A 23818-nucleotide genomic window follows, 5' to 3' on the forward strand; every position below is an offset into this window, starting at 1 on the left:
CTCACCTCTGCAGATGACTTAGTTATCATTTCATGTTTCTCTGCCAACAAGGTAGTTCTACTTCAATGCCTTACTGAATCAAGCAGTTTGCTAAGCACCTCCTACTAAGGGTGGGCTCAAGTGGCATACTAAGATCGATCAAAACATTTTGTAAACAAAGCTCTATAAAATGACAGATGTTACCTGCTAGAGCATAAACCTTTAATCACTTCCCATTAACTGGGCACAGTTCCTAATAGTATAGTCAAAGCCTTCTATAACCTAACTCTTAACTTATCTTTCCTTCTCACAACATAGGCTGACATAGTCCTTGTGTTTTACATCCTGTCTTCATCAAATATTCCCCACTCCATTTTTAAACAATTAGTCTTTGGCTTCTACATTCATTGTTCCCTTCCAAGATCCACTATTTTTGAGTACCTATCATACTAAGAAATATGCATATAAGAGGTATATAAACTCTGCCAGGTTATAATCCAGTTGAGATGATAAACCATATTGGTCCAATAATGGCCTGTTTTAGAAGGCATACTGATGACACAGGGAAGCAGTTGATGGCCCAAGTAACGTACTGTATGGGGGGGAGGAGGTGGTGGTGGTGTGAGAATTAGGGGGGTGTGTGGGGCATAGGGAATTGAAGCTATATAAAGCACAGAGGAGCATCCAATTGTTCAGTGATTTTTCCTGATTATTTGGTTTGGGTTTTTTTTTTGGCATTTACCAAATTACCTTGTATAGGTAGTAATAATAGGTAAATACCTACACAAATGTGAAATAAGACTAAGTAACAGGACTAAGAAAGAGACCTAAATAATTATGATTAAAATGTGTTAAATGTTCAAGGGTACAAAATGCCAGAGGAAATTCCAAGATTACTTCTGGCAAACAGAGGTAATCACTCAGGAACAGTTTCCAGTTTCTAGCCTGTCAGTTGGGCCAAAGGTTCTTAACTTGGGGTCTATGGAAAAAAACAAAAATACCCCCTACTATTGCCATTTCATTGGTTTCCCTTGTAATCCTGTGTATTTTACTTTATGCATTTATTAAAAACAGTCTGAGAGGGGATCAGTTGCTTTCATCAGATTGCCCAAGGTCTTTGACACAAAAAAAGATGAAAAACCCCTTTTCTAGGCAAGGGCCATAAACTACAAAGATTCAAACAATGTGACACAAACAATAGGTATATGAATGGCTGTGATGCCCTGAAATTTAGTAAAAAAGTGAAAACTGATGAAAACTTCAGAAGTCAGACACAGATCCAGAAGTCCATTTTAACCAGTTTCTAAATAAGGAGGAAATTTGTGTCAATAATGACATTGTCAAAACATTCCCTACAAATAAAAGTTGTATTTTCTCTAGTTACAGCTACATGTACTGCAGGTAGAGTTGTGTTATTTTGTAGGGTACAGTCCTCAAGCAATGTCTGAAAGCAACATGCTGATGTGGTCCTAGTGGATTGGACCCCAAATATACCCCATGCTCTCTCTTCTCCAGGGTTTCTCTCTCTAGGTCCCTAGCCCTGAACTTCATTCCGCTTTAAGGACAGGGGCAAGCACATAACCTGATTAATCAGAAATGTGTCCAATAAAGCAAGTATCAATTTTGTCAGGCATTTTTATTAACAGACCATTAGAAAAATAATCATGTTAGAGACCTGGAAATGGGAAAAAAAAAAGACATTAAAACTTACTCAAACACATTAGCTCAAATTAATATCACAGACTAAATATATCAGATGCAAGTGATTTTTTAAAGTAAATAACCCATCAGTTAGAAATGTTTTTTCTCTTACATAAAGTATCCTTTAAGCATGGGACACTAAACATAATCCACAAAAAATAATAAAGCAGTCACAACCACCACTCCTTCAAATAAGACTGTCTGACCTAATGATCTCTGCCCAACTAAACTTATTTAAATTAAATAAGTTAATTAACTTATTCACAGAAACTGAACTAAGAATATTCTTACTGGTTTCTGCCCCAAAGGTTTGAAACATAGCCCTCAAATCTAACCATCAATGTTACGAAATCTGAAAAGAAAAAAAATTTCCTTGGGGCAGCTAGGTGGCACAGTGGATAGAGCTCTAGCCTTGGAGTCAGGAGGACCTGAGTTCAAATCTGGCCTCAGACACTTGACACTTACTAGCTTTGTGACCCTGAGCAAGTCATTTAACCCTACTGCCTAGCCAAAAAGGGGGAAAAAAAAACCCTCAAAATGCTTGAAACTCACCTTTAGTTCATTCTTCTAATAAGCCTGTTGATCTGGTCTTCCCTGTTACCAGCATCTCCACCTTCCACAAAATGTGTAGTCTTTTTCTTCATTCCGCCTCGTGGCGAAGATAATTTGAAGGGCCACAGGAAGTTGTTGGCAGCTTTAAAGTGTTTGCCAACAGTGTAGATCTCATGGATCAAGTCCTCCATGCAGATAATTCCATATTTACCTGAAATTTACTTGGGCTATTACTTTTATAAACTATGATCCATTTATTCAAACATATGTTCATTGTTAGAGATAGCTTTAAAAGTTCAAAGCAATGGAATATATTACATTTCCGATGCTAGAATTCACTGGCTAAACTAACTCAAAACATATCATCTTACTGTAACATATAGCTAACATGTATAGAGTCCAAATCTTAGTCTACTGGGAAGAGCACCAGATCTTTAGACTAGGGTTAGAATCCTGGTTGTGCTGTTACCCTGTATAACTGGGGGCAAGAGACCTCTCTTGCACACTTAATTTTGTCTTCTGTTAAATGAACCAATAATAATAAACATTCTTGCTCTAAATTCTACAACAATCCCCCTAAATAGGCCAAACTTACCAAGAGATTTTGCAATAAGGGCATTATCTGTCAGGGCAATTCTCTGTTTCTTGATCTTGCCATAACCACGTTTGTAAATCAGGTCGTTCACAGACTTCAGGTTTGGGTAACTAAAATAAACAAAAAAATTAGGTGTGTATTAGTAAAGGAATTATTTCATTAATGTGAATGAAATTAAAACAGGAAGAACTCCTTACCCCCATGCAATGTATGGTTCCACAATCCTCAACATGTTAATGGAAGCCTTGTTAAGCTTAACAAAAGTGCCATTGAAGATTTGGCGAAGACGAAGAAGCTGCAAAACTTTTCGGACCTTTGGGCTAACACCATTGATACTGGAGGGGGAAAAAAAGGATTAAAAAATTGATCAGGCTTTCACTTCCTTTAGTGCCCCATAGTAAGAGTAAAACAGTCATAGTCTTAAAGACTCTGAGAGGCAAGAATACATGCTTCAGTCCTATAAAGGTTTTTATCTGAATGTTTACTGAGCCAGGTAATCAAGTCACCTGGGATTGAAAGCTATGGATTTCATGAAAAAACTTTAACCCAAGTCAGAACTCAACTTACCCTCTGATTCTTATCACAAAAGCTAACTTCGGTTCAGCAGGTACATAGTAGTTGCCAGCTTTGCGTGCCATTCGAGCCAGCCGGATTTCACTTCTGTACATCTGTCTGTACTCCTTATGGTAGGCTTTAGCTTTTTCATAGATAACTTTCCTCCGTATTTTACGAAGCTGAAAAAGAAATATCCACATGTCACTGAATAAAATTTTAATTCAAATACTATTTCAAAATATTGATTGATAATACTATCTATATCATCCCAGTATCCAGGTGCTAAAAAAAAAAAATCACTTTAGATCATGTTGCTTAAGTAAATCTCAAGGAGATTGTCTATCAGTCCAATCCCAAACTGTTGCTCAAGAACTTTGTCTCAATCCAAAAAGGTGAATATTAGTTCTGTCTTCTAGGTGGTGAAGTAATGAAATGCCTTCCTTAAAATCAAGTGCTATACTATTACCTTTTTTACAGCCATCTTCTTCTTTAGGCGTTTGGCCTTCAGTATTGCAAAAGCCTTTCGCTTTTTCAGAAGGGATTCTGGAACAGATGGTAGCTTCTTCTTTTCTCTATATAAAAAAATAACAACAATCCTGACTAGTATTTCTCTTTCAAACAAACAGAATCTAATAATTCTAACACTAAATACAATTATATACTAAGGCACACAAGAAGTACAAGAGTCTGAAGTCTGGAAGACCTGAACTCAAAACCAAACTCAAGACACTTAAACTAGCTATGTGATCCTGGACAAATCAATAGTAGCACCCACCTCCCAAGGCAGTAGTATCAAATAATATTTGAGAAGAACTTGGCATATGGCAAGCACTATAAAAACATTAGCTATTATTACTATTATTTCTACAATATTCTTATGTCTACTTTAATATCACAGAATTTTTAGAATTGAGGTCAGAAGTCCTCCAGTTGAACCCTCACTTGAAAATGAAAAGGAAACCCCATGACAATAACTAACTTTCCTTGTGCCTTTAAGGTTTGCAAACCACTTTACAGGTATCTCATCTTATCTTCACAAAATGCTGTAAGGTAGGTGTTATTATTATCCCCATTTTATAGTTGAGGAAACTAAGGTTGAGAGGTTAAATGGCGTGCCTAGGGTAGAACAGTTGGTCAACACCTGAGCTATTTGAACCAGCTCTTCCTTAAATATCAGTGCAGCATTTTTTCTGAAATGCTAAAGTGGCAGACCTTGGAGCCAGGAAGACCTGAGATCACAACCTTCCCTCCAACATCTACTGGCTATGCCACCCTGGGCAAGTCACCTCTCACTACTCTAGACAACATACTTAAATTACCAGTCCAGTTCCTATAACAGGTATGTTTTACCATTGATATGGAATCCCAAACCAAAGACACGTTACTTCTTCAAATTCCTAGTATCCCATAAGCACTATATTACTCATGTGCCAAGCATAAAAAGTTTAAGCACTGCCTTCAATTAGCTACTCATTTCATCGAGGGAATATAAACATATAAGCATCAAGACTTAGGACATACAAGAATACAGCAAGGAGATAAGAGGGAATGCTTGGAAATTACTATAAACTGAAGTCCCAAAAAACTTAAATTCATAACAGGAGCAAACGAAAAACCCAGAACTGATTTCTACCTGGATTCCTTCCAAACAAAAACAAAAAAGAACTTGGCTTGTAATTTTTATCTCTCACAGACCTTATCTAAGCAGGGAACATACTGAGGTTGGATGCCAAGTTTAAGTGCCTACTATGTGCACGCATTAAACGCCACTCTTTCATGGGAATATTTGCAGGAACTTAAAAGCATTGTGGCTCCGAGGAACGAACGCTCTGAACTTTAGGAAAGAGACCGGGGGCTTCCAAACATGGGCCACGGCACGGCTCCTGGCCACAAGGCAAGAGCAAGGGGAAGACGCCGGCGACCCCGGGCAGCGGGGCGGCAGCAGAGCGGAGGGACGTGGCGCCCCGAGAGCCCCCGAAGCTCCGGCCTCTGCCTCCGCAGGCCGGGCCCCCTCCCCGGCTTACTCCAATTCCTCCCGACACCTTCCCTCCCATTCACCCCAAGGCGGCCCGCATCCCGGCCCGGTTTCGAGGAATCCCGCGTCCAAATGAAATTCAAACTACATGAATAAGAAACATAAGGTCCAAGCTACTGCCAGATCGAGGGAATGAGGGCAGGTAAGCCTCCATTCTGGAGGATGGAGGAGGATTCTCAAGAGGAGCAGCGTTTACTTACTCTACGCCCGCCATGATTCCTGCTGGAAAAAGAGGAAGTATGCGCATGCGTACTGAACACTTAAAGACTTGGCAAGAGTTGGGGTCCTAAAATGTATAGGTGCCTGAGGTAGTGCCTGGGTATAGGAGAGACAGATTAGATTGCTTTTGAACGCGGAAATCGAAATTTCAAGTAATGTCTGGTTGGAGGCTCTTCTGACCAAATTACGGAAGGAAATAGGTACTGGGGAAAAGAATGCAACTAAACTTTTCCATCACAATGCTAACATTTTTGTGTTATCCTACTTGACAACATGAGGTCCTAAATCTACGTATAGCATTCATTAACCGTGTTTGGGTAGGGAGTTTTCTACCTACTTACGACTTGGGAGAAAAAAAAAAACACTCCCTTCCTTTGAGCTACCTAGTTTCTCGGAAACTACACGTCCCAGTATGCCTTTCTCGCGTTCCTGCCCGCCGGACAGGAAGCACGGCATGCTGGGGACTGTAGGCAGATCCGGGATTGGGATGATTAAGGCTACCCAGGTTCCGTTTTAGGGATGGCGGCGATTAGGCATTGCTGCAGCGGATGTGCCTGTTACCGCCTCCCCGGCTCTGCCAATACTAGTTATAGGCTCGGAAGGCTCCGGTGGAGCTCTGCCGAGGCCCTTCCTTCCCTCCTCCCCGGCTGCCTGGGGTGTCCCCCTTAAAAGCCTGACCCGGGGCGGGGGCAGGAGCGAGCCTGGGCCAGGCCTGCTCTAGAAGTCGGTGTGGCTGGAAAGGGTCAGGGCCGGGGGGCCACAGAGGGGGATGGCGGTGGTGACTTCCATGTCGGGGGCTACCGGGCTGGACAGGCGAAGGCCGGGGCACCCCCTTGCGCGGGGCGTGAGCAGGGAAGGGAGGTGCGAGCCGGCTGAGCGGCTGCGGCCCGGGCCAGAAGAGGGGCTGCCCCGGCGCGGTGGCCGCTGCAGCGGGGCGGGCGGGCGGACTGGGGGCTGGGCCAGGGTGGGGGGCGGGGTGCGCCGTGGGGGGGAGGGGAGAGGGGAGGGAGCGAGGGGGGCGGGGGGAGGGAAGGAGGGCTGCTGCTGCTGCTGCCGCCGCCGCCGCCGCCGCCGCCGCTGCCGCTGCCGCCGCCGCCGCCGGCTTTTCCCCGTCCCGGTTTATATAGCGCAGAGCGTGGAGCCCGCTCAGTGCGCGCGGGCAAGCCTGCGAGTTGCAAGCTGCACTTTGCTCCGGACTCCCGGTGCCCGAGTGACAGCCGCGGAGCTGAGAGGGGAGCGAGGGGGTGGGCGACACGAGACCTCTGGGGGGCCTGGCAGGTACTAGGGGTGCTTCAAGCCGTTGGGCTGCTCCTGCCTCCGGGAAGGACTGGTCACTTTCTCTGGTCCCTCTTCCGTACCCCGCTCTTTAAACTTGGGTTAAGTTGACAACTCCTCCGGCCGGCCTGCGGGTCCGGGCTCTGCACGGCTCTTGCGAGGCCAGGGCTGTGCGGCCGCCGTCGCAGCAGCAGCAGCAGCCACAGCAGCAGCTGGAAGCATGAAGGCAGCTTAACGTGTGGCTGTCACCGCAGCTGGACCCGGCGCCCAGGCAGCGACCGGAGCCTGGCCGAGCGCTCCCAGGCGGGCGGCTAGCCAGCAGGAGGCGGCCCAGGGGCGACTGCACCGCACTGGGGGGGCAGTAGCGCCTAACTGGGCAAGGGGGTGGCACGGCCGAGGGCGTGCGGCAGCCTCTGGAGCAGCAGCCGCGCTCCGGGCCCCCCGAAAGTCAGGGAGGCAAGTTGGGGGAGGGAGGAGTTAGGTGTGGGGTCTTTCCTCGGGTCCTTCCTTCCCTCCCCCGGGAGCTCCTCGGGCTCAAAGGAGGTCGGCACTTGGCCACCTCCCGGGGCAAGGAGCCAGAGGGTCCCGCAGCCGCTCAGCTGCTGGAAAGCCAAAAGGCCAGGGTCGGTCCGTGCGGGTGCTGCGGGCGCGGGCGCTGCTGCTGCTGCTGCTGCCGCCGCCGCGGCGGGTGCAGAGCTGGGCTGGGCGTCGCGATGAATATCCTAGTGGAGTTCTTCGTGGTCACTTTCAAAGTGCTGTGGGCTTTCGTGCTGGCCGCGGCCAAGTGGCTGGTACGGCCCAAAGAGAAGAGCGTGGCGGGACAGGTGTGCCTGATCACCGGGGCCGGCAGCGGCCTGGGCCGCCTCTTTGCCCTCGAGTTCGCCCGGCGCCGGGCTCTGCTGGTTCTGTGGGACATTAACACCCAGAGCAACGAAGAGACGGCGGGCATGGTGCGCCACATCTACCAGGACCTGGAGGCAGCTGATGCCGCTGCCCTGCAAGGTAACCCGAACCCGCACCCCGTCCTCCCCATCACCCCCCGCAGAAGGCTGTGACAGCCCTGTATGGTCCATGCCTCCCTCTAGGGAGAGAAAATGAATCTGAACTAGAGTCCTTCCCAATTGCCCCGTGCAGAAAAGTGAATATAATTTGCTTAGAGGATAAAGCAACTACGTATTTGGTCATCTCACAATATTAAGGAGGAGAAAATGTGCTGCAATCTGAGAACAAAACTAGTGTGTTAATTGGATCTCATTTAGTTCCTAAGGAAAAAATAGGGTTAGCAGAGCTCTCTGTAGACTTAAACACACATTACTAAGAGAGACTTATTACAAAGTGCTTAGGGTCTAAGGAGAATTTCTCACACCCATATGCCATGGGAAGAGTACTTATTGTTGAGAAGTTGTTCTGATTGCAGGTATCTAGTCTGCTACAGTGTAGCATCATGCGTTATTATATTGTAATCCTAGAAGCTTCATCTAGGGACAGGATTAATTGCGTTGTAACTGCACAGAAAAATGTTCAAATTATTTCACTAAACATAACACACATGTGTGTATATACACGCACAATATATATTACCAAATGATTGAAAATCACTTTAGATTGAGCCTCATTTTTGGAATTTCTTCTATTTTTGGTAACCCCAGGGAGACCGCAGTATTATATACAATAGTTGTTCCTAAATTTGGCTATTTTTTAAAAGAATCAAAGCCCACCTTAAACTCATTTCTTGGTCTAGAAAACTTCGTATTGAATTTTTTTTAATGAGATAGTTCATTTCAAAGGAAGGCATGATCAGATACTCCCCCTCCCCTTCAAGAAAACGTACAACATTTAGCCATCAAAATTAGATACTGCATTTTTCAAAAATGTGAATTGAGCTGCTTTTTATGCCAGGAAAAATAAAGTACAAAATGTAACTTTAAACATTAAATTGTTAATATTTGAGGGCATAAAATCTAGGTCATATCCTTGTTTGTGGAGAAAGCCTAATGAATAAATAAGAATTTCTTTAAAAAATGAGAGCTATGTAGTTTAAATGTCATTTATCCAGAAATTAGCATATGGAAGCTTCATATTCACTTGAGAGGTTGGCATGTGCAGGGGCATCTTTTTGACAGGTTGGTTTCTCTAGTTAAGACTAATAAATTCCCCTTATAATAATCAATTTTTTTGGCCCATGTGAGACATTTAGATTACAAACTTTTTTTCTTCTTGAGCTTGAGGTGAGTTTCTATTTTGAAGAACTTTGTATTGGTTGTGAGAGAGAAGAAGAGGAGAATGCAAAGAGATTTTGTTCCTCACCACCACTAGTTCCCAGAAAAGGGGAGGGGGAGAAACTTTCTGGGATGAAGTCAGTTGTTTCCAGGTGTTTTTAGATCCCAGTAAGCTGTTTTCATATAGTTCACGGTACTGAACCTTATTGCAGATGGTGTGGGGTTTATTCTGGCTTGTACTGTACTTGTCACAATTATGTTGCTTTTTCTTAAGTAAGAGTATCCAGTAAATTGCTGTAATTCTTCAAAACTGGGGGGGGAGGGGGAGAAAAGCAGCTGTAACTTTAATAATTGGCAAACTTTTTGTTTATAGAAATTGTAGCTTGCTGTAGTATTTTTGCTTTGTGTGATCTTTTGTCGGATTACCACTCCAGTCACTTTTTCCCCCTCCTTGTTCTATTCTTTTCCCTCATCTATATTCCTGAAAACAGCTGGAAATGGTGAGGAGGAAATTCTACCTCCCTGCAACTTACAGGTTTTTACCTACACCTGTGATGTGGGAAAAAGAGAGAATGTCTACCTGACAGCTGAAAGAGTCCGGAAGGAAGTTGGAGAGGTGTCAGTCCTGGTTAATAATGCTGGTGTGGTGTCTGGGCATCATCTCTTGGAGTGCCCTGATGAGCTTATTGAGAGAACCATGATGGTCAATTGCCATGCGCATTTCTGGGTAAATATGAACATTCTTGATTTATGTCTTTTTTTTTTTTCTTTTGTGGGATGATTGGGAGGGAGGGAAGATCTTGGTACATAGCTAGCAACTATATACCACTTTGTCACTGTAAAACAGCCTTACAAATAATTACTTGCTTGTAATACTTCTGCATTGGTGTCAACAGTTGATATTTATACAAGAATGTTGACTTAGTTTGTTTTACAAACTGATTGCCTCATGAGAAGAAGGAGGGCTTCATTACCATTGTACATTTTTGCAAGGTTGCCATAAAAGCAAGCAGGTATAAATGAAATGTTGGTACTATATTTTTTCTTCATGCTAAATTTGTGTAAGAATAATATTTTTGTTCTTATACACTTCTAAAGTTTGTTTCAGCCATGCACATCTACTGATTGGTCATGTATATATCTACAATTTGCCTGAGATTCTGAGATCAGTATTTGTGACTCAGTGGGGAACCATCCTGTCTGTCAGAGCCATCCTGTCAGTCAGTTAACACTGATGGAGCATCTACAGGGTACATGGCACTGTACAGCATCAGGGGTAGCCTATTGACTTCTTCTCCTACCCCTGATGATCTGAGGTCACAGCAACTTTGAAAATGCTCCATGTGTAAGCAGAGAGGTCATCTCTATTCTGGCAGTTAGTCACTATTGCAAGGTAGGGGACAGGACAAGCCAAGGATTTTCAAAGCAGTCATAGCTCCTAACCAACAGGGGGCTGCTGCAGCATTTGAGGAAGTAATAGAAGGAGTTCTACTTCCTCAACTTCCATTAGGCTAACCCTGAAATATCTTAGTGGTCCTTATTTTCCATAAGCACCCAAGGTGGAAGATTAACTTGGAGCAGCATAGTTCAGGGTACTAAAAGACTTTATTTCTGCTTTCTTTCTGACTGCTGCTTTTCTTTCCATCCTTTTCTGACAGCTATAATTTAGGGAAGAAAGGTGAGGGGATGTTGGACTTCCTACCTCTTTTCTAGGTGGATAAGGCTTATAATAAAATTTGACAAAGAATTTTCTTTCCTAAGAGGGCACATTAAAATCATTAATTTCTTAAAATAACTACTTGAAAAATTATGTCTTTGGAAATGCCTGCCCAAGTTCCATTTCACACAGTGGACTATCCTGGATTCATTCGTCAGTTAAGGGATATGTGTTTGTGTCTGTGGAAAGACATATACACATACATACACATATAGACACATACTTTTAGATATACAATTTCTGTTTGTTTTATAGAGATGAACATTTAGGTGACTTTAATATTAATGTTGCAAAAAAAATTAATGAGATTCCTTTTTCTGTACATTTCTTAAATGGGGCAAGGCAAAATAATTCCCAGTTAAACCATAGCTCTAGTCTATAGCATAGCTGGTAAAAGAAAAATGATCCTAGGCCAAGCTGTAGACTTTGAAGGAAAGTAGCGCAGGGGAGGGAATACAGAGAGGCAAAAGAATACTTGAAGAGGTGGTACACACCTAACCAAAAGCTTTATTAACAGTATTTACACAGGATTTCCAACAATGTGTTTTGTAATCTACTTTGAAGTAAACCAAAGTACTTTCATGTGGGATGAGGACTTCACGCACTGTGCAAAAAAGACACAAACTTTTAAAGAATAACACATGAAGCTGCTATGGTCTCCACTTGAATTGAGTTAGATGTGCTTTTATGCCACAGAAAAAGATACAATGAATAAATAAATTCGAATAGGACAGGATACTCGATGGGTTAGTAACAAGCCATAGTTAAGATTAGAATTGTTCTTTAACCTTTGAGATGATGCAAGAATGTTTCATAACCATTAACTTGAATGATCACTAAAGACTGAAATTCAATCTATCTTTCTGCTGTTTTAGTGTGTCATATTGTAAAGCTTTAAAATTTTCAAATACATTGTTAAAATATATACCCTAAAGGAACCCCATAAAACCTGCTTAACAGTAGTCAATATCCCCTAGACTATAAAGCTCATCCCATTTTAGGGACTTTCATAGCCTTGGCTATGAAAATGCACCTAAATTGAAGCACTTGTAATTCGATCTTTCTCTCTGCAATGTGGAAAAATTGAATCAAATATTTAATTGTAAAAACTACACTTAGACTGAATTTGTGCATTAAGCAGGAGAATATTGGCTTTCTAGAGTTCTGGATGTTCTGAATGTTGCTTAACTACAGAATTTAGGGAGTTCTTGGAAGCTTTGTCAATTATGACATCACTTCATATTAAAATATGGGAGGCTCCTGAATTCTCCAGCTGTTTTTGCCTTAGGCATCTAAGCTAAATAAATTCTTTTCAATATTGAGTCAGCTCATTATAAAGATGCCCTTTCCAAATTCTTGTAGTCTTTTAATCTTTCAAGTGAAAGCTGAGCTCTATCAATTTAAAATTCTGAAACAAAACTTTGCAGTGTATTTAGTTTTGAATGTTATCAACCTCAGTACCACTAGAATTTGACTTAATACAAGTTATGATTCCTCTTATAGTACCAAGATGTAGGTAGCTTCTGAACAAAGGTATGTTCAAAGGTGCTGGTTTCAATCCAGAATGATCAGTGTGTCTCTTCTTTCTACTATATTTGGGCATGGGAAGGGAGTAGATACAATTGAAATGGGGAAAGGGGTAGAATTGTAAGAGTAAGTTTGTTTCAAAAAGTGAACCAGTAGACAAACGCTGCATATGCCATTTGACCAGGTGATCTTGAACCCTACTTCTGAGTGCAAGTGTCTGCCTTTACAGGGATAACTCATAGTCTGGATCCTGACTCAGAGATCACATACATATATAATCATACACAGTAAAACAAAATCATTATGGAGACCTGTCTATTCAGTCCACAGAAAATAGCCATGACTTCCTGCCCTCTACACCATGGCTCACACCGTTCCTCCTAGCTGAAATACCCTGAGTTGGTTCTTTAAAGGAGTTATATGACCTGGATTAAAAAAGAAAGGAAAAGGGAAGGGTTGGGTGTCTTCCATCTAGCATCTATAGAAATGCTTCTAGCTAGCATTTCTGTTTATCTTTTTCTGTATCTTTCCTGCTTTCCCAATTAGATTGCAAACTACTTTGAGACAGAAACTGGGTGCTGTGCATCTTTGTATCCTCATTTCCTTGCCACCGAGTAGATTCTCAATAACTTAACTCTAGACCATTGTTCAAATATTTAAAGGAAAATAATTTTCTATTAGGAGAAAATCTTACATACTCCCATATTCGTAAATCTGAAAAGGTAAGCATTTCTTTAGACCAATAGTCAACAAGCATTTATTAAGTTCCTACTGTATTCTGGGCACTAACAGTTATATAAATTTTATAGTGTTTCAAAACTAGGGTTCAATGAAGGTCTACCATTAATTGTTATAGAGTATGGAGCCAATTCAAAAAAATAGAAATCTTGGCTTTGTTTCCTTTTTGTTATTATATCCTTTTGCCATTTTCTTGCCTTACTGCTGCCACCAATAATAATAGTATATTGTTGTTATAAATATGCTGTGGTTACTGCAGCAATTGGTATTTAATTTAGCAGTTTAAGTAGCCCAAGTGATACTACCAAATTGTCTGACTTGACTCAACTGCCTAATATCAAATAGAGGAGTCTGTACTGTAGTTTGTCCCTTACTGGGTCATTTGCAATTTATCTGATGTTGGACATTTTAAAGATTGATGGTACTAGTCTTTGGGATTCTTACAAGTCTGTTATATGACTTTACATCTGCCAGTGTTATATTACCATTGGCAGCTTTCCCAGTAACCTTCTTTTGGTCAGCATTCAAAAAGTGATGGATTTTGGGTAGATTCTAGCCAGCATAATCTGTTGGGAAACAATTTAAGGTTATCATGAGACCCTGGACATTGTACATTAGCTAATATTCTTTAACTTTGGTACAAGTATTACTGGAATGTATCACTTTGGGTTTTTCTTTGCTTCATTGGGACACAAATGCTTGAAATAAACTTTCACTGTTTTGAATATGGAAAGGTTTCTGAGTATGGGATCTGCAAATCTGTTTTCTTATTCTCCAAATTATTATTAATATCTTTGTAAGAGGTGGGAAAATCTGCTGTTCCTAGGAGCAAGCTAGCCAGTGTTTATCTGAAGATTCTTTTTGACCAAAAGACAACATCTGGCCTTTATACAAGAGCAAATTGATCCTTGAATAACCAAAAGGGGGAAGCAAAAGCATTTAACTCTAGTCCTTTTATGTTCTGTAGGAATTTTGCATGGTAAAAGACTAAATCTGTCAAAAAGCTAGTCAGTAATTTACTTCTATTGACATGGTAGGCAGACAAGATAATTGGTAGTTAATTAATAGTCCACTTAACTTAAAAGGTTTCACAGTTTTAAAATAGTAATTACTGAATTAGGCATTTATATCCAAATGTCTAAAGCCTATTTAGGTAAAATCCATTCAGAAAAGTAAAAGCAAGGTCTGAGTAATGAAGCACTTAAGGACATTAGTGCTACTACTGTACCTAGTATTAAATGAATGGTCCCTGATCATTAATATTTTCCAAGTGCTTGTGTGATTTACCTGATTTTAATCACAAGTATACTATCCCATGGTAATAAGGAACCCAGTTTTCTTTAAACTTAAGATAGAAATCACATTCCTACAAGTAATGAATAATCATTTTAGATAATCAAATGAATAATCATTTTAGGTGCTTTAAATATTTTTTTATGTTAATATTAAGGATTTTAAGGCCTGGTATGTTATAGAATTTTGCTGTTGAGAGAGCCCTCAAGAATTATTTAGCTCAACCCCTCCTTATTTTACAGATGGGAAAACTGAGACCTATGGAGGTTAAATAATTTTCCTGAGGTCATGGTTCATTGCACAGCATTATTTATCTATAAGTATAACTGCTAGGAGACTTTGAATTTATGACTTCTTAAAAAGGAGATTTAGATGCATCTTTGGAAATTTTAGATTTATTAGGTAGTGATAGTTCATTCTGCCATTTTCTTCATAGGCTTTCATTTTTAAATGCATGTTTAAACAAAATTACAAGAGTGTGTCTAAGTTGGACTGAGTTGAGCTGAGGAGTAGGACTTTGGTGGTTTACCAATAAATATTACTGACTTGTCCTGTGAAGTACAGTATTATATGTACAAAGTAACTGAACACAGGGAATTGTTCTCCCTTTAATATACATTTCTATTAATTACTAATTTTGTACTCTTGTGGAATGTGCTACTTTTCTGACTTCCTACAAAGACGTTTTCATTATTTCTCATTTTTCTATATTTCCCTTTGTTTATAGTTAGAGTTTGATGTGTGCATTGCAGGCATTATCCATTCTGTTCCCAAGAAGAAGCTAATCTGTAGAAGAAGTCAAAGGAAGTGTTCTTGAACTTATACTAAAAATTACATTGGTTGAATAGCTTTTTCAAAGGGCTGGGATGATTACTTCTAATATAGTGCTCAATAGTTCATTAGCAGGATCTAGTAGTGATAAGGGTCTAGTAGAAGTCTAAACACTGTGGTATGATACTTTGCACTTCCTGACAATATTCTCATTTTTTTTCCTAACTTAAATTTGCTTTCTAATTGACACAGCATCTGATGTTTGTATTTTCTCTTGAATTGGTATTTGGCCCTATGAATAAATCTAAATTTGTATTCTATTAGGTATTTTAACCCTTGTCAAACTAACCCAATTTGTGATTTGATTTTTGCCCCAGTACTAAATCTCCTTTTCTCTTTAAGATATGTTGTTGGTCTGTCGGGGTCTGGGGTTGTTTGCTTGTTTTTAGAATGTTAATAGTAGAATCAGAAAATGTTTGCTCTGGTTTTCACTGAAATTTTTAATTTTATATCCCAAATTAAAATAATATGTAGGTCAGCAACATTCATGTTTGAGAATAATTCAGATAGGGATGAAAGCAAAAATAAGTTAATTTGAACGGTTAATGGACATGGATAGTCTGTTCTGACAGTTATGTGATAGAAGTCAGGTATAGAAAAATATATTTTAAACTTATTCTAATGATAATATATACCTTCGATAGTTTTTTTCAAAAGGAGGATGATAATGCCCATAGTCCTAGAAGACACATAATAATAGTTTAGGCTCCCAACTTGCATCCTAAGAAAATTCCACTAGGGGGAGTGTAGTCAGGATGAATTGACATTTGCATACATTTCCTTCCACTCATGTTATGTACCTGCTGTCTCTCTATGAGGCTCATTCAGTTTATCTTTTTGGTTCCAAATAGTTTAATATTCTAGTAGCATTTAAAAGAAAAAGTAAAGTTCCTTGCAGTGGCCTAATTAAGTGTTTTGAACTTAAAAATTCAACACCATGCATCTTGATTTTGTTCTGTCTAGGTTTAATTAGTGATTTCTTATAAAAGATAGTAATGGCTACCAGTTAAGTATTCAGTCCTATTCAGAGGGAGTTCTGTCTCCTGGTCATCTTCACAATTTCATGGAGTTCCTTCTGGGAGGAGGCTGTTTGTTATGATAATATTAAAGTACATTTGTATATCATTTTAATGTTTGCAAAGCACTTTACATGTGTTATCTCACTGGATCCTTACAATGACCCAGTGAAATTATGATCCCCGATTTACATATGAGGAAACTGAGGCTCAGAAAGCTTAAATGATTTATTCATACTCCTATAGCTAGCTAGTAAGCATCAGAGGTGGGATTCAGCTCACTTGAATCCAAGTCTTTTACCCTGTCCACAATGCAAGACTGCTTCTCATTAACATAGATTATCATAAGATGTCAGTTGAAAAGGAAAGGACATCAGGTTTGGAGTTCATGAATTCCAAGCTTTATGGAAATGAAGCACTTGGTGGCAAAGGCAAGATCAATTGTATAACCTTTTCTGCCTACAGCTGAAGTGAAGTGGAGGAGTAGGTCACTGGAATTGAGTAAATCAAGGAAGTGGAAGTTAGGGTAGCTGGGGGGTCATAAGTGTGTGTTGAAGTCACCTATCATGAGGACAAAACTTAGATGGAGAAACTGATCAAGGCACTGACCTCCCTGAGGAAGGAAAGAGAATGTTCTGGAATTTGATAGATAAAGGTTACAAGGACTTGGATTGTGGGATAAATTTGAATAGTATGAACCTCAAAGGAGATGTTGCTGAGTGATGATGCTAGGAGGGGAGTCAGGAAGTGGCAATGGGGAGAACAAAGAGTGTTCTGACTTCTCCACTATGACTAATGGGGAAGAGGGGTATGAGAGAAAGTATACTCATTAATATTTATCAGCATCACCTGCCTCTTTGAGTAGACGTTAGGCTGAAGGGATGGGAAGTTATATGCTGTTCATTTTAGGGTTCATGTTTAGATCCTGATGACCTTTATCTGTTTGCCTTTTGGCAGTTTTTCCTAATTATCCTCTTTTTTTCCTCTTTTCTTCTCTAGTTCAACCCAGATGATCTTTCCTTAATATAGAGAATGTAGGAATATGTCCTTCCCTGTCAAAACAGGGAACAAAAGAACAATCCCATTTCCTTAAGCCAAAAAGTACAGTATCAGACTTGGTGTCCTTGGTCCTTAGTTCTTGCCTGGACCTTAATCGTTCCAGCCCTTTGTGAGTTGAACCTCTTGGCCACTATTAACAACCCCCTTCCCAAAAAAAAAAAAAAAAGGAAAAAGTAAAGGAGGATACTTTAGAGATCATTTGGTCTAATCCATGCCTGAGTGAGAATCCCTTCTACAACATCTTTACACACACACATCCCAAAAGGGTCTCAGGACTGTCTTCAATTCAGCTGTTGAAAGTCTATGTAAGTGTAGATAGGAATTAGGCACATATTTTACCCACAATCAAGTGGCCTTGGAAAGACACCTTTTGTCATCAATTTACTTAACATTTTGTAGTGCTCTCCTGTGGAGATCAAGTCAGATTTACTTTTATACATACTCCTCTAACACATTTTAAATCCCTTTTATTAGCATTTTTTAACCTTTTTGAAACAAAATCCTTCAGTCTTATATAACTTTGTTTTAATCTTAAGAATTCATTTTCTTTTCTTTTCTTTTCTTTTTTTTTTTTTTGCCTTTTTGGTGAGGCAGTTGGGGTTAAGTGACTTGCCAAGGTCACACAGCTAGTAACTGTCATGTGTCTGAGGCCAGATTTGAACTCAGGTCCTCCTGACTCCAGGCTGGAGCTCTAAGGGATTCATTTTTCTAACAGTTATCTTAGAGGGGCATGTTGTCTAGCTCTTTTTCATTTTTTTGCCTATAGTCTGCCAAGATATCTAGTTCTCAACTTTTAGAAACTGCCTTCCCACCTAGTCTGAAGCTTAAAGTAGCGGAATACAGGGAAATAACTGAATAATTATCATAAAACTTTCAACACTTTGCACCAAATGCTGCTGGAATATGTTAACAAATGAAGAAAATACTGGAGAATCTTGGAGTTATGTCACAGAATGTGACACACACTGTTAGCCCAATTGACAAGTCACTTATGAGGAATTCACATTTGGAAACAAAACTTACTAGATTGTTGAGACTACCAAGAGAATAGAATGTAGAAATGTAACTTTCACAGAAGCATTTTAGGTATGTTGTCAGAAATGCAAGGTTAGCAATATTGTTTCACTTCCATTTGTCACAAAGATGTGAACTTAATTATCTGTGCTGCAAATAATTTACTAGTAGGCTCCAAATAGTGAATTACTAAGTTCTTCTGAATATTAAGATTATATAACTTAGTATCAATTTAAATGACAGAGCCCAAAATAACACTTTTCTTCAAATAAATGCAGTGGGGAAATACTTGCATTATAATTTACATAAGCATGTGGATACTTTAAGGATATTAAATTCAAAACAATTGCCTCAAATTTTGCTTTCTTTGAATTGGTAATTAACATACTGCTTCCCCTATTGAAAATTTTGAATGAGATCTTTTCTGTAGGTGAATTAGATGTAGAAGAAATAGAGAAGCATGAGATATTAGCCTACATTTGAAAATTTTCTTTACTGATTTTTGAATTCCTTGATACCTAATTAACAATGTAACTTTTGTTCCAGCAATTTTTAGTTGCTACTTTTTGGCTTTTTCACCTTCATTTCCAAATATGTGTCCCCAGAGAGTCAATTTTTGTAATAAAGAAGTAAATGGCTGGACGGGATGCATCAGGAACAGTTAAGAAGAGATGCATTGCCATTGAGGAAATGTCTCTTCTCCCATAGTTACCGAGGTTGTTGCTAGAAGGGGTTGGGAGATTCTATTCTAACAGCTTCTAGAAAACTTTTTCTAGGCTTCGCACTATAATAGTAAGTTATGCATGCTTCATGCCAGCATAACTACATTTGCCTATTTCTAAGGAAGGCCCTCACATTTCTAAATGTCTAGTACATTGCTCAGTTAAAACATTAGCTAAAGAGTTCTTTTTCATCATACTGTTCATTTCAGTTCATGTGGTTTCCATTTCTTTTTTTTTTCCTTCCTTTTTTGGGCAGCTGGGGAACAGTAGAGACCAGACCTATGATTTGATATAGGAGAGAAGCTTATTCTATCCAAACAGATCTTCACCTTGATCAACAAGCATTTGTTTTGAGCCCAATATGTGCCAGGCACTGTGCTAAGAGTCTGAGAGAGTTGTCTCACTCACTCAGAGGTTGAGTAATTTACCTAGAGTCACATAACCAATACAGTCTGGAAGTTGGAAATGAAAATTAGGCAGGCTACAGAAGTAAATATTGAGCTGCTGTCAGGAATCAGTCAACAAGCATGGCCCCAAACCCCTCCAGATACCTGTAAAAAATGGCTCTAAACAAGCATGCATCACTCACTGTATGCCAGTTCCTGGGCTAGGAGCTGATAAAAGTGAAACAGTCCCTGCCCTCCACAAAATTACAGTCTAGAAAGGGGAGATAACAAGGAGGTGTAAAAGAACATACCAGGGGCAGCCAGGTGGCACATGCAATGAATAGAGCACCGACCTTGCAGTCAGGAGGACCTGAGGTCAAATCCGGCCTCAGACACAAAACACTCACTAGCTGTGTGACTCTGGGCAAGTCACTTAACCCCAATTCCCTCACCCCCCCCAAAAAAATAATAATAATAATAACAATAAATAAAAGAATATACCAGATAGTTTGGTTGGGGTAGGTGGGAAGCATTGACAGCTGAGAAATCAGGAAAAGCTTCATGTTATAGCTAGTACTTGAATGCCAGAGCTAGGGCCTGGAAGTGGGAGGTGTATTATCATATGTGAGAAATAGCAAAAAGACTAGTTTGGCTGGACTATGGAGGTCATGGAGGGGAGCAATGTATAATTAGTCTGGAAAGGTGGAATCCAGTTAACAAGTCAACAAGCACTCAGTGATTACTATGTGCCAGGCATTGTGCTAAGTGCTGAGGATACAGAGAAAGGCAAAAACACTCTCCCTGTCCTCAAGGAGGCCACATTCTAATGGAAGAGATGTAAAATAACTATGTACATTTGGCAACTCATTGGATGTGGGGATAGTGAGGAATCAGTGATGACCCCAAGGTTGGAAATCTGAATGACTGGAAGAATGGTGTTGCACTCTGCAGATATAGGAAAGTTTGAAAGAGGGATAGGTTTTAGGGGAAAGACAATCATGTGTTGGACATGATGAATATGAGATATCCGTAAAACATCCAGTGTAGTCTAATAGACATGTAATAGTCTTAATGGACATAAAGTCTAAAACACAGTTGATGATACAGGACTAGAACTCAGAAGAGAGTTTAGGATTCAATTTATGCATCTGAGAATTCTCAATATAAAGAAAATTAAAGCAAGGGCCCAGGAAGGAAGTTTGGGGTTCTTCCCCCAGTTACGAGGCAGGATGCAAATGATGATCTAGAAAAGGAGACTAGAGGAAAAAAAAAAAGTGATCCATCAGGTAGGAGGAAAATGAGAACAATGAGAACAATGTCACAAAAACCCAGAGAGGAAACAGTATACAGGAGGGGATGATGGTCAGCAGTGTCAAATGCATCAGAGAGGTCATTGACCTAAAGGCTGAAGAATGAAAGATCATCACACTTCTCTTTTACGAGATCATTGGTAATTTTGGAGAGAGCAATTATAGTTGTGATGAAGTCAGAGGTGAGATTGCACCAGGTTGAGAAGAGATTAAATGGAGGTGATGGGTATAAACAGCTTTTTCTAGGAGTTTGGCTCTGAAAGGCAAGAGAGATAAAGGATGAGGGAATGAAAGGGCTAGAAAGCATTTAGGGTTTTGGTTTTGGTTTTCTTAGGATAGAGCTGACTTCAACATGTTTGTAGACAGCAGGGGAGGAACCAGTGGCATATAGGGAGAAAACAAAAATGAGGGGAAAGGGATGGTTGTAGGGGCAATTTGCTAAAGAACATTGATGAGGATTACATCAAGATTACATGTAGAGAGATTGACTGTATGGAGAAAGGTTTCCTCATTATTAGAGACTAGAGAAAAGAAGATAATGGAGGATTATGCAAGGAGTTATGAGATATAGAAAATGGAGAAGAGAAAGCTCTCAGCAAATGGTTTCTTTTCTCAGTAAAGTTCTAACTGAAGTCCTTAGAAATATTGGATTTAACCCCCCATCTAATATATACTGGTTATGTGATCCTGGGTAAATTACTTCACCTCTGAGTGCCTGAGACAACTGTCTCATACATAGTAGGGCTTAAAACAAATGTTTGTTGTTGAAGATACAAATCTGCTTGAGTAGAGCAAGCTTTCTGTCCTTGAGATCCCTATATCAAATCATAGGTCTGATACCCACCCACCCCACCCCACCCCAAAAAAAAAGAAGAAATGGAAATTACATGAACTGAAAAGAACACTATAATGAAAAAGAATTCTTCAGCTAATGTTTGAGAGGGCCTTCCTTCGAAATAGGCAAACATTGTTACGCTGGCATAAATTAACTTTTAACTTACTAGTTGATTTCAATGTCACTTATTCTTCTGACTTTGAGTACAAAATTGAGTGTCTTCGAATAAATTTTGAGTTTGATTAGCATGGCTAATTTGGCATTGATTAAATGACAACTTTGAAGTTAATATCACCAGAAAGTTTTTTCCCATAAATTAGGTAATTATATAATACTAGAATCCTAAAGAACCAGCACCATGCTGAGACTTATCAAAATTTAATTTTCCTTACTTTTATCTTCCACATTTATCTTCTTTCATTTTCTAGTTCTAATAGCATGGGATAGCTATTACTTTAGAGATGGTGGATTCTGTCCCTACCAGTGATCTTATTTTTCCTGCATAAAGCACTAGAATGTCTCTCTTCCCTTTCTTACCAGTGAAGGCATTCTGGTTGCCTCCTTCCAACTCCCAAGTCCTCTTAGGGCTCCCCTATAAGCAACTGAGTAGGTAATGCTGAGATTTTCTATAAGAAAATGTCAAATATGTCACTGTTGTTATCTTACTTTGCTAGTCAAGAACTCTAGTTTTACAAAAATTCAATATGCATGTTGCAGTATGATAAATTGGGCAAGAAAAAGTGATGGTTGCAGTAGCTCTTGTTGATTGGAAAGGAAAAATTTCAATAAGCAATTAGTCCTATGTTGGAAGAACTAGGTTGTATGAGTACTTAGCACCAAAGATTTTAAGGGTTTATTTATTGTAGTATGGCAGTATGATTTCAGTTTATCCCTGTGAAAAAAACTAAGTGTTTAATCTATTACATAATAAAGTCTTAAGGTACCTTATTGATAATTCAGTGGTAATTCCCAATAACTACTTATACTTTGTCTTATGAAATCAGCTTTATTTTCTTTTGCAAAAACCAAATGTCACAAGACCACAAATTTCTAAAATTATGACAGTTGTGCCAATAATCAGGCTTATCCTAGCTTCTGTTTTAAGAGGATTTTTTTTTCTTCAAATGAAGGTCATTTTGAGAGTAGTGTACCCTTTCTATGTGAGAAACAGCATCAGAGAGTTGAGGTCATCTAATATCGAAATAGACATTCTCAAGGGCCTAGCCCTAGAGTGAAATGAATTGGACAGTACTTTAGGAGGCTAAGCTGCTTGTGCTGGGTTGAGATAGGAGAGAGAAGACAATAAAGAAGAATTCTACCAGCTAAAAAGGAATGGGGGTATAGAGATACAAATATCCTCATCATTTCTAAAGTCTCCCCTTCCTCCCATGCTCTACTCCCAGGGTTGCCTGTTGTCCTTTTGTGACTTTTTTTTTCCCTTTAAGGCTATTGATGATTGATTTTAATCTGATTTTTCTTTAGTAGAACTGTACTCTCATCAATGTGATTGATTATTCCCTCTAAACAATGCAGACCACAAGCATACCTGCTTATCCTGTGTGTGGTTCATACATGTTTTCCCATATATTTGCTACAAGGGGAGGGAACAAATTTTTCCAACATACTTATTAAGTACCTTACTCTTCTCTTGACATGTGAATATGAATCAAGCATGTGGACCATCCATTGGGTCTTCCACAGTCTTGCCATGTGACTGGCTGACCTTTTCTGATTCCTCATCTTTTACACCACCTTTCTGGACTAATTCCTTATTTTTAATATGCTTCATCCTGCTCAAACCCTTCATGTATCATATTTCCCTTTGAATCACCCTCACTTTAATTCTTAAAATGCTTAGTATTCCATGACTTGTAACTATATGATATCACCAGAAGAATATTGATGTCAAAAGGTGAACCTTTACTTCAGGTAGAAGCTTGGGGTCATTAAAAGAATTGTATAACTTCCCAAAACCTGTTTATGCCTATATAAAAATTTTGAAGGGACAACACACTGTTTATTACCTTTTCCCTAAGAGCAGCCTTTATTCAGAGCATATTGTGTGTGTGTGTGTACACACGCTCACGTGCTTGAGCTCTCTAGAGCATGAGAGCAAGTAAACAACTCTTGAAGTATACAACAATGTCCTCCCATGTTCCTCCACTTTATCGTAAACCAACCCATTGTCATGAGGTCTTCCAGACGAGGGATATTCTAAACCAAGTTACTTGGGCTCACGT

The 23818-nt window shown here is 39.8% G+C and overlaps 2 protein-coding genes across 2 annotated transcripts in view; one reads left to right on the forward strand and one right to left on the reverse strand.

The window, feature by feature from the left end:
• Window positions 1-1596: 1596 nt before the first annotated feature.
• On the reverse strand, window positions 1597-5720 carry LOC114053914 (60S ribosomal protein L7). Its single transcript, XM_027877045.1, has 7 exons — window positions 5618-5720; window positions 3849-3954; window positions 3395-3561; window positions 3025-3162; window positions 2828-2937; window positions 2233-2443; window positions 1597-1654 (listed from the first exon to the last, which is right to left on the reverse strand). Exons 1-6 carry the CDS (start codon window positions 5662-5664, stop codon window positions 2235-2237), a joined length of 777 nt encoding a protein of 258 aa, XP_027732846.1. The 5' UTR covers window positions 5665-5720; the 3' UTR covers window positions 1597-1654; window positions 2233-2234.
• A 1863-nt stretch (window positions 5721-7583) lies between these two features.
• Window positions 7584-23818, forward strand: part of LOC114053913 (retinol dehydrogenase 10) — a 35945-nt gene continuing 19710 nt past the window's right edge. Inside the window, exons 1-2 of the mRNA XM_027877044.1 lie at window positions 7584-7913; window positions 9622-9857. Of these exons, the coding sequence (XP_027732845.1) occupies window positions 7625-7913; window positions 9622-9857 (525 nt within the window). The 5' untranslated portion in view covers window positions 7584-7624. The remainder of the gene's footprint in view (window positions 7914-9621; window positions 9858-23818) is intronic.

The sequence above is a fragment of the Vombatus ursinus genome, unplaced genomic scaffold (assembly GCF_900497805.2).
Source record: "Vombatus ursinus unplaced genomic scaffold, bare-nosed wombat genome assembly UNPS02014812.1, whole genome shotgun sequence".
In the NCBI taxonomy this organism is placed as follows: Eukaryota; Metazoa; Chordata; class Mammalia; order Diprotodontia; family Vombatidae; genus Vombatus; species Vombatus ursinus.